The sequence below is a fragment of the Alnus glutinosa genome, chromosome 11 (assembly GCF_958979055.1).
Source record: "Alnus glutinosa chromosome 11, dhAlnGlut1.1, whole genome shotgun sequence".
NCBI lineage: Eukaryota > Viridiplantae > Streptophyta > Magnoliopsida > Fagales > Betulaceae > Alnus > Alnus glutinosa.
In genome coordinates this window covers 6002508-6013812 of record NC_084896.1, presented here as the reverse complement: position 1 = coordinate 6013812, position 11305 = coordinate 6002508, and the positions used below count along the sequence as shown (strand labels likewise).

Here is an 11305-nt window from a genome sequence, read left to right as displayed (position 1 = left end):
ACGGATTCACTTTAAACGGTAATATATGAGTAGAGTTATATAATTATTATATATGGTTATTGTGCAAGAATTACCTCTATTTCAAGTTTTAGACAACTGGTCTATATAAAAAGATAAGATTTGTTTTTCTTCTTTTTTTTTTTTCACAAGACACAACTCATGACTACTTTGTTCACGTAGTAACTTTTTTCTAAGAGTGGGTATAGGTTCGGTAGGCGTTTAAGTCGATTATTTCGGTCGGTTAACCGACCTCATTCCGACAAACTATATTTTTGAAAATATCAGTTAAGTCGATTAGTAGGCGGTTAACCGACCTCATTCCGACAAACTATATTTTTGAAAATATCAGTTAAGTCGATTTGTAGGCGGTTAGTTAAGTCGGTTAATAGGCGGTTGGTTAAATCGGTTAACATGGGTAATGAAACAACATTGTTTTGATTTTTTTTTTCAAGAAAAAAAAAAAAAGAAGATTAAATGTTTCATTCTTACTAAAACGACGTCGTTTCGTTTTATGTTGATTTGGTTAATCGGTCGGTTAAAATTCTAACAGATTCGACTTTCAGAACAAAATTTTATATCGCCTACCGAATTGAAAATTAGTCAGTAAGTGGTCGATTGCAGTTCGATTCGGTAAGCGATCAGTAGGCGGTAGTCGGATAATTTGTCTACCCCTACTTTTTTTCTGCTAACTTCAGGATTTTTTTTTAAATAAAATAAAATAAAAGTTGCCGCACAGACAAGGTGATTAGAAGTTATATTTTAGAGTAGCAATGTATCATAAAATTATCTCTTATGTAAAATCCACATCCCAAGCTATTTAAACTAAGCACAAAACTGTATTTTGCTCTCTGAGTCATCGATGTCTTCTCTGCCCTTCACATGTAATGGGCAGGTGGGTTTATCAAGATTGGAAACCTCGAGCAGCTCATCTCCAATGGCATTAGGAAATAATTCGACCAAGATCGAACCATGCTGAAATTATAGGTCAAAAAGGTCTACACAGGCTCATGAAGATTGTGATTATCTAAAAAGCTCATGAAAATTCAATTTATCTACCAACGTCTTTGACTTGCTACGCACCAACCTCGGATAAAAAATATCTCGAGAAAGATTCTTTTTAGACTACCAAGAGGTCCAGATTGGTCTTGAGACAGGTCCACGTCATGGAAATAACAAACGACGCCAATGTTACCGAGAGTGTGGCTCAGTTTGCCGGACGGCGTCAGATGGGGGCTTTGAACTTTTTGAACATTGTATCGAAAATATTTTTTAGTCGTTTAGTTTGTTCAGAAATTATTATTTATCATTATATCATAAATGGGAAATTATCTTATTCTATTCCTAATGCAATATATCATATTTTTATCACTTTATTTCTTTTAACAATGACTGTTTCAAAGGTTAGTTGGAACGGTCATGTCATGTCATGTCAGTATTGTGGAATAAAAATATAGTATATATCATTACTAATTCTATAATCCGAACTCCTAGAAAAATATTACAAGGGCTTACATTTTTTTTTTTCTTAATCACTATGGGGAAAAGGGTTACATGGGAACACAATATTAGAGAGAGGGTGGGCTACCTAGCAACATACCGACACAAATTACAATGCCAAAAATAAGAACAATAAATAAGAAATGGGTCCATAAATGATCCCAAAGAAACCATATACGACCCGGTCATTTATATTTTGGGCAAAAAGTCAAGAAATAAGCTGCATGAGGCGGTAACTGAAGCAAGCCAAGAATCTAACCCGCTTGAATACTACAACATCCACCGAAAGGAAGTTGTTGAAGGAGAGGCACTAATTTTTTATCAAGAGCCTTCAAAGAGGAGAAACGAACTCCGGTTACAAAAGTCTTCACAACAAGGATAAAACAACATCATGATAAGGAGACTAAAATCCACAAACTACAACATAATTTTTTTATACAACAACAAAACATAAAATAAAAATCCAAACCGTAGTAGCTTCAGCGGTGAGGAGCGATGGTGAGGTGGCGCTTAAGGCCCATGCGTGGTGGCAGAAAGATGGGCGGAGGCACGTGGGCTAGCATTGGAAAATCACAAATATTTTTTATATTTTTATTCAAGCATATAAACCTATAAATATTAATTTTTATTCACATACATAAAAATATTAATTTTAGAAAAATATTAACCTCAAAAATTGAGTTATGGTGGAGTTCCAGCGTTGGACCAGCGATATGAGAATGAGAAGCTGAAACTCAAAAAATTGTTTACGATTTTAAAAAAGAAAAATCATTTTACGAAAATTAAATAAGTTTTTTTGGTCAAATCAAAAATGTTTTCGGTTGACTGATATTTTCCGTCATACCAAACATCGAAAACTACAAAAAATATTTTCCAAAAACCATTTTACACCAAAACAAACATAAGTATTAGAACCAGGACACATGAATCAAGTATAAAAAGATAAGATAATTTTGATCCAATCAAAAATCTTACTAGGCAGTCAAGTGATAAAGATAGAAGAACCAAACAATGGTGGAACTAAAATGACATTGCATTTGGGTGCCCTAACTATCGTTGCTCTTCATAACTGAGAAGGAATCACCCATTAGGTCAAAGTAAACTCTCGAGAAAGGAACATGCTTCAAACCCAACTGGGTCACTGCAAATCATAATGAATCTCCCCTTCAGGATTAGACATGATTAAGTCCTCTACGTTATTTGTTGCCACAGGCTGATTTATTGCCACAAGATGATCATCTCTCGAAAAGTATACAGGTGCTAGGTCACAACCATTTCTCCTCCTCGTCTTCCTCATCATCCATGGGCATCGGCACCTTGCGGAATTTCTTCTCAGCTAAATCAAATGCAATGATTTTATCCTCAAGTAAATCACACACTTCAACATGCCAACGCAGAGCTCCAATGGAAAGGAGTAATAGTTAAGCATATAACCAGAATCTTGTTGAATCCTTTTCCAAGAGTTCGTTTTCAAAGAGAAAACTTTAGTTTCATGAATGGCACCGGCGGCCACAATAGCATTTCTATTACGTCGGGCCTCATTTTTATATCACAAGAATAAGTTGAAATGCACCAAATGCAAATAGTACATCTAATTAGACGACATACATTACCAAAAAAAGAAAAAATGAGCCTGACATACATCCTCCTTTTTGCTAGGCAATTTCTTGCACCATCCATCAAGTTATCAGAAAAATGCATTTCTCAAATTTCTCTCAAATTTGTTATCCAAATAATACGTCACAATCCTATGAGATGGTAACACATTTCCCATAAGAAACTATGTGGCATAATGTATATTAGATGCAACAAAATAAAATTTGAACCATGAGATGGTTTGAAATGAAAAGGATCATGATCAATCAACCAAACTAGAGGGATTAATGAAGATTGAAAATTTTACAAAAGTCATGGTATCTCCTTGCCCATATTAAGACCATCTTGCATATGTCTACACTTCCTGAGAATACCACCTTTGAAGAGCACAATATCTGGTGTCTGCTACATTTAGTAGTTAAAAGTGAGAAACTCAGACTGTGAACTCGGGGCCAGATCCTTTAGTGCAAATTGAATAGATCATCTAAAATTGTATGAGTGGCCCGTCTGCTTCAAAAATAGTTCTTTTGCCAGAACCGCGGTGTCTACACAGTAAACATATAAACTGTGTCCATTAAAATGAGAGACAATTATACATGTCAATAAATTAATGAGAACTCTTTAAGTAATACTATATACCACATTTTTATTCCACAATGCTGACGTGGTAGCCCTAACCAACCTTATTATTTTTTTTTTACAAAGACTTATTCAAAGGTTGGTTGGGATGCCACGTCAACATTGTGAAATAAAAATATGGTTTCTAGCATTACTTGAAAACTTTTCAACGCTGGCACCAAAATGAAATTGAAGCTAATAAATCATCATTAACTTCCTCTCTATTTTGTTCCAACAGTTTAAAGTAACAAAATTCATGGTGGTTATTTACAAACTATAATATATAGTGCTCAATAACTAACCTGTCTTTGCATCAAGCACCTTCAATCCCAATCTGCTTGAGGGAATCTGGACCAACAAGGAATACACGCCTTGAGGTCTGGTATCGGAAAACAACTACTCCTTTATATGATGTCCTCGGTATACCATCCTGGAAAATCAGGAAAAGCAAGAATAACTGAGGCCTACTTTTTATGAAAATGCTGGACAAAATCAGTTTCAAATAAAGATCATACAAGCACATTTGACACAACACAGAAAGAAAAGAGGCCATATCATTGAATAATTCAGATTCCACTTTATGGGTGTAAATGTGCCAGCACAAGTATAGGAGTATGTGCGTGAGAGAGAGAGAGAGAGAGAGATCAGTTCAACATTTTTATTATTTTCTAATGTCAACCTGAAACAAAACCACAATTACAGGTGCTTAATTGAACATAACATCATAACCAATTAAAAAAAAAAACAAAACAAAAGACCTTGAACATAAAGTCAAAAAACCATGTCAGAATATGACTAAAAAGAGCTGTGCTTAAAGGAATGCTCTACCACTCAATCATAAGAAAGCCAAAGAGGGTTTTAAAACATTTTTGAATAGCAAGCTGTTTCACCACATGGGGAACACTGGGATTCAAATTTGCAAGAAAACGGAAACCAGGTGACATTATCCCCTAATTGAAATATACAATTAATTAGCCAGCTAGATAACCTGAATTATATAACTGCTATACTGAAAGCTCTAGCACTTGGATAGGTTTAAAATATGCTCTATGCTGAAGAAACAAAACTTATTTAACATGCCATCCACCATATTCCAATCAAATCAAACACTTTACTCCTAATATTAGTGTAAACAAAAGGAAAGGTACACAATAACAGTGAGGAATTACCTTCCACTCTTCAAAAATTCCAAACTGGCGTGCAATGCGCTCAAAGTCAGATTGGTCTTTATATTGTATACGTACATCGCCATCTATATTATATGCCTTTAAAACAACATCAGTTCCTTGGATAGGTTTAGCTTTTTTCAAAATGTCGGCGAAGAACTTCATAAACTTGTCCTGAAGATAGAAAGAGATTTTATTCACCATAAATGTAAAGAAGGCTGTAGTCACCTGTTAAAAAAAATTTTTTTTTTTACCTCCATCAGGTAGCTTAAATCCATTGACTTCCAATCAACCTTTTGGAAAGAAAAAGAGAAACAAAATTCAAATTTAAAATGTGAAGACAAATGCACTAAATCAAACAAGAAGTGTCAATAGAGAAATTGTCACTTACCTGGACCTCATTCATTTTAATTGGCTCAAGATATTGTTTGAAGAACTGCCCCATACTAGAACCCTACAAAAAATACATAAATGCTTCACATAATCATATAAACGCTTCACATATCCTCGGTGATTAAAGACAGCTGCATGCACTCATAGGTTTACTTTAATCACTGAGTTAAGTAATCAATATCCCTCGAACCAACAAAAGCTTCACAACATTTAGCATCCACCTTAAAGTGGCACTTCAAAATTCTGAAAATGGGTGATTTTCAAATGAAGCTTCATAACCAGCATGTAGCCCATAAAAGATTTGCTGGGGTGATAGAATAAGAGCACTGTCTGTATCTATCCAGCATTAAGGTTTCCAGTACATTTTGAAAATACTTTATTTTCCTTTGGGCAGAAAGGGGTTGAATTGTCCAATATAAACACAAACATTTAATTCACTAAGTTCACTTTCTATGTATATTTGCTGTTGCAAGGAAAAAACTTTTTCTTTAGAAGAAGATTTGGTGGCATCATTGATAACATTAAACTATTTCGCTGCATAACACGCACACAAATATATCACTAAATGTTCACCAAGTAAATATGCCAATATATGCTTCCAGAGTAAGTACACCTGAGGTTAGGAATGATGATCACCAAGAGAGAGAGAAATTCTTAACACGTAGATCATTGTACATACATGCTCTCCAAAATTATATGTTCTGCAAACTTCTGGGCGAATAAACTGTCGACCTTTGTGATTCTCTCTCAACCTCAACCAGTCATCCCAGTAAGTAAGGTTTTGTTAAAGAAAACGTTAAAAACAGATGCAACAAGATGCATGGATAGTTGGGTCTAAGCACAAAAAATACACTAAACCAACAAGGATATGCCTTCGGCCATTTTGGAGACAGCTCATCCCATATAGATCTAGCCAGCATCCACCCAAGTCCAGGAAAGAAATCTGAACGATAGAGTGCATCTGCAGAGACATCAGATAGCAGAGAAGGGAACAAACGCTACATTAAAATTCTGTTTCAGAAAATCATCAAAATCTTAATAACTATATAATGCATGAATGATACTAAAAGGGAAGAAAAATTGAAAAGAACTTACAAGAATCATGCACAAATTGCTTTTGCCCATTGTCATTCCATGAGGAAACAGCCATAATGGACCTACCACGGTTCAATATCAAAAACAAGAAAAAATCAAATCTCCCAGAATTTGCCATAACTCGTATATAATGATATCCAACATATAAGAGGTTTAGTTCTCCCAGAAGGCATACTTATCCTTGTCAAGGAGAGCTGCTGCAGCCCCAAAGTAATCAAAAAAGTCTGGCGCAATTTCCATGTCATCTGTGTTCAGGGATATTCTTTATCAACACACTTTTTCCATAAACTCAAAGGGACATGATAAAAACATGAAGAAAAAAACTAAAGCAAGACCGTTTCACCTTCAAGTATGATCACACGGCTGAAGTTACGCTTGTAGAACAATTCATCCAGTGCCCATTTGTAATGACCTAGAGAAAGGAAGTACATAAGCTGTGAAGTTTATAGTAGTTACAAAAGAAGGAAAATATCCTTACGAGCAATTTTGTAGTATGCAACCAACTCTCCAGGAGTTTCAGTTTGCACCGGTTCATTATCCAAGTGCTGCAATGAAACGAAGTCAGTCTTCAAGGTAAGCCGTATTCACTTTAAAGTTGAGGTTATTCTTAAGGATATATGTTGCCGACTGAACATTAAAATTACTTTCTAATTAAAATTATTTCAACTAAAGCCAACTCTTTATCCAACAAATTAATTTGTGTTGTATTCATTTACAAACACACCAACAAAATAAATAATTTGAAGATATATATTATATACAGGATGGTTTTAAAACATCTACATGATAAACAGTTGCAGGATATCCCTCCTGTTCACATGAAAACCAGTTTGGACAGCACAAACAAGTAAACCTTTTTTACTTGAAATATGTTAAAACCAGTGTGCATAAGCAATTTGATAGAGAAACCACAATTATTGATCTATGCCGTAGTACTTGACCATGAAAACCAAAGTCACAATGGTGCCGTTTACCTGCATATATGTTAGCTGATTGTAACTCAAAGCCTTGCTTTTAACATCTGGATGTGATCCATCCTGAGAGAAAGTAAAAGCCACCATGTTAAGCTGTTTAGACTCATCTAAATCTTTGCAAAAGTAATATATATGCGTTAATCATGCCCAAAAGACAAATGTAAATTTCAGTCACAGAAAAAAGAAGCCTACAAATGTATGTACCTGGGATACAAAAACAGGATACTTCATAGCAACAGAACTTTGATATCTGGAAAATGGAGAATATTGCCAGGGGTCAGCTGAAAATGTCTAAAATTAAGCTAAAAGAACAAAACATATGGAACACATGCTGCAAAACTAAAACATACTTTAAAACAGACTTAATTGTCCTCTCCAGATAATCAGCACGACTGCATGCCATAATCACCACTGCTGCCACTGGTACCTAATAAGTTTGGCAGAAAAACTTGTTAAAAGGATTAAAAGCAATGAATCAAGAGAAGAAGGAAAGCTACAAAGCACCCTATTTCATCTGAACCCGTACTTTGTCAGTCAGTCTCTGTAGGCCTTTCCCTGAAAAATAAACAAAGGAGGATGCTAAGTGCCTAGAATTGTGTCAACCAGGAAATTTAATATTATATCAAAATGACAGAAAAGAAAAGGGCCCGAATGCAGCATCACAGAAACTTAATCAATAATTTGGAAATACACAGTAAAAGAATTACCCAAAAAGAAAAAACCAATTACAAAGAGAAAAGCTAAGGTCAATTGACCATAGGGCAACAAAGGAAGTGAATACGTACAATCCATACAACACAAGCATGAATAGAGAGTTTCCCCATGTCTCTCAAGAGTGAAAGCACAAAACCATACATGTTATTTTAAAAAATGTGAATCCCAGATTATCAGTGAAATGTGAAGAGACATAGAGAAAGAAAGTCTCATAACCAAATGGAAGCAATGTTATCTGCCACAACAAAACATGAGAGAAACCTTTCAAGATTCTCTTCTACATGCCCTCTCCACTTTGATCGAGATCCAAATGCAATACATATTAGGAGATTAATTTCCTAGAGTTCTCAATAAAAAAAAAATAATAATAATAAAAAAAAAAAAATGGTTCTCCAGTATTTGGTTCAGATAAGAACAATCTTCTCTTCTTATACCTCTTAATTGGTCTCTAAAGCTCTTATCATTCCAAATTAGCTGTTTTGAGGTTTCTAACCTTTCGCCAGAAATTAAAGATTCATATAAACCTTAGATATGTTCCAAAATGTAAACAACCAAACCATATTACTGATTTTATTCAATATGTCTGAGAAGGATTGACTTTTTTTTTTTTAATAAATAGATTGACTTGTTTACATATTTTGACCATACAACCAGAACATAAACGCACGCATGCTATAAAAGCATATAGGCTTCTTCAAAGTTTAAAAAGTAATCTATTAGTGACAGATTTCATTATACCACTTGCTCCATCAACATCTATTAATAAACAAAATGTTTCAAATTAGCAATCGTTATTAGATGTTATGCACAGGGAAGGAGAAATATTAAGAGATTAAAAAAAAGGGTAAAAAAGAGAGTTTATTGGAGTTTTGATAAAGACATACTTTCAAGTTCTTCAACAAGGGCCTTCAGCTGTCCACACTCTTGGTCTTGGATTTTCCTTTGTTCTAAAATAATAGCAGTCTCAGAAGAATAAGTACCGATAATATCTCTGTGGGTTTTAATCCACCACTTACAGAGAGAGAGAGAGAGAGAGTATTGAAGCAAATGGAACTTAATTTAGTCAGAACTACCACATATCAAAATGGGTTCAAATGGAACTTAATTTAGTCAGAACTACCACATATCAAAATGGGTTCAAATGGAACTTAATTTAGTCAGAACTACCACATATCAAAATGGGTTCAAATGGAACTTAATTTAGTCAGAACTACCACATATCAAAATGGGTTCATTTTTTTAACAAAGTAACAATATTGTGGATTATAAGGTTGTCTTTTCCAAATAGAAACTAATAAAAGTCATATGATCTCGTGACTACAAAACAAGGTACCATATACCAAATTTATCATAGATATGCCATGCAATCATGAAAAATCAACTCCCACAATCATAGTGACAGTATGGCACGAATCACAACTTGGGACTCATTCGATGATCTAGACTAACCAATTGCTTGATAAAGCTTTGATAGTAGTTGTCCAAACCAATGGGTTCCTATGCTTTCCCTCACAGCCTATGCATCTCTCAATAATCCAAAGACACACACTTCATTTATAGCTATCTATAGCAGATCACAAGAAAGAGAGAAGAGCCAACCCAACCCAACCCACCTTCAAGGGCCAGAAGTCGTTCTTGTTGCAAGCTAATTTGATCAATTAGCAATCGCGTTTGACTTGTACAATGGTCCTCTGCTTTAACCTGTCAAAAACAAATCAATGTCCAAGAAATGTCAAAAAACAAAAATAACAATAAGAGTAACAACCACAATCACAGACACATAGAAATGAAACACGCTTTAGACACACACCGCAGCAGCAAGACGATCCGCATACTTCGATTGCGTAGAGAACAGCCGCATCTACGGGAAACAAAAAAAAGAAACCAAAACAATGGGGTTGAATAGAGCAACACAGCAATTAGTAACAACAAAGCGAGCTCAACTTCGTGTTTGAATTTCCGTGTAAATTGAGAAATTAGGGTTTTCGAGGGTTTACCTGGATGTAGATGAAGGCCACGGCTGCAACGAGAAGAATCCGATAGTCGCAAACTACGTTTGCCATTTCTGATTTCTTCGACAAGAAAAAGAAAAATTACATAATCTTTATGTATATATGTGTATATATTGAAATATTGAAGGGATGGATCTGTTGGAGATGAATATCAGAGAGATCAAATTTAACAATTTGTTGATTGAATCTGTGAGCGCGAATAAAAGCTCTCTGAAAGTGCTTGGCGTAATGGCGTTTACTCAGACTGGGCTCTGAACACGACTTTCAAGCGTTCGCGGTGCGCGAAGCTTCGTCTTTACACTTTTACCCCCATTTCTATTTATTTGAGGGTCTGAAATTTCAAAATAAAACGTGTTTTTTTTTCACTTGAGAAAAACATTTTCTTTTAATAATAAATGATTATTGCACAATTTTTATCACAATTTCAATAACTGTTTTTTAAACTAATCATTAAAATTGTTTTTTATACGTGCGTTTTACATATCCAATGATTAATTTTTTTTAAAAAAAGTTAGAGTTGTACACAAGTTGTAAATGTATCATATTTATCTTTTAATTGCATGTGAGAACTTTTTTAATAATTTAAATGACACATGTCACTTTTAAAAGCTGATTTGTATCTTGGCTTAAATAGGCCAAGGGTCTCCCATTTTGAATTACCATTGCCCCTATTTCCTCGCCTGAGACATCACACTCGATTATAAAGGGCTTTGAAAAACTTGGGAGCGAACATTGTCTCCTTGAGTCGATTGAAAGCTTCCCCGGCTCTTTCATTCCATCCAAAGGCATCCTCCCTTAGTACTGTAGTAAGTGGAACTTTTATTCCCCATATCTTTTGACAAACTTCCGGTAGTACCTTGTTAAGCCTAAAAATCCTCTCAAGGCTTTGATGGTTTTGGGAATTGGTCATTTAAGCATAACTTTGATTTTGGTTGGGTCTGCCTTCACTCTCTCCTTTGAAATTAAATGCCTAAGTAGTATACTTCTATGCACCCAAACTGACACTTAGAAATCTTAACATATAGTTGATGGAGTTGCAAAATTTTTAATACACCCTTTTAAGTGTTTAAGGTGGTCTTTTAGGTTGTAAACCAATATATCATTAAAAAATAAAAAAAACCAAGACACATTTCCTTAGGTGTGGCGTAAACACTTCATTCATTAACCCTTGGAAAGTCGATAGAGCATTAGTCAACCTAAAGGACATTACTAGAAACTCTTAGTATTCATCATGAGTCCT

General features: G+C 34.8%; 1 protein-coding gene across 1 annotated transcript; it reads right to left on the bottom strand.

Annotated features, from left to right (window-relative positions):
• Window positions 1-3270: 3270 nt before the first annotated feature.
• On the bottom strand, window positions 3271-10347 carry LOC133882684 (alpha-1,3-mannosyl-glycoprotein 2-beta-N-acetylglucosaminyltransferase). The gene is made up of 19 exons (XM_062321888.1): window positions 10051-10347; window positions 9864-9914; window positions 9667-9754; window positions 8938-9000; window positions 7866-7894; window positions 7690-7766; window positions 7544-7589; window positions 7340-7402; window positions 6844-6910; window positions 6709-6777; window positions 6541-6610; window positions 6366-6427; window positions 6142-6231; window positions 5950-6044; window positions 5269-5331; window positions 5132-5170; window positions 4881-5051; window positions 4014-4141; window positions 3271-3658 (listed from the first exon to the last, which is right to left on the bottom strand). The coding sequence occupies exons 1-18, from the start codon at window positions 10114-10116 to the stop codon at window positions 4025-4027; spliced, it is 1326 nt and encodes a 441-aa protein (XP_062177872.1). The 5' UTR covers window positions 10117-10347; the 3' UTR covers window positions 3271-3658; window positions 4014-4024.
• Between the last annotated feature and the right edge of the window lie 958 nt (window positions 10348-11305).

What these genes read in the sequence shown, in the direction of transcription:
- LOC133882684 (XM_062321888.1), bottom strand. Translation starts at nt 10,116, where the DNA reads ATGGCAAACGTAGTTTGCGACTATCGGATTCTTCTCGTTGCAGCCGTG. An exon ending in GCAATTTGTGCATGATTCTT is followed by an intron (nt 6,232 to 6,365) that starts GTAAGTTCTTTT and finishes ATGTCTCTGCAG; the next exon opens with ATGCACTCTATCGTTCAGAT. An exon ending in CATATAATTTTGGAGAGCAT is followed by an intron (nt 5,332 to 5,949) that starts GTATGTACAATG and finishes TATTTTTTGTAG; the next exon opens with GGTTCTAGTATGGGGCAGTT.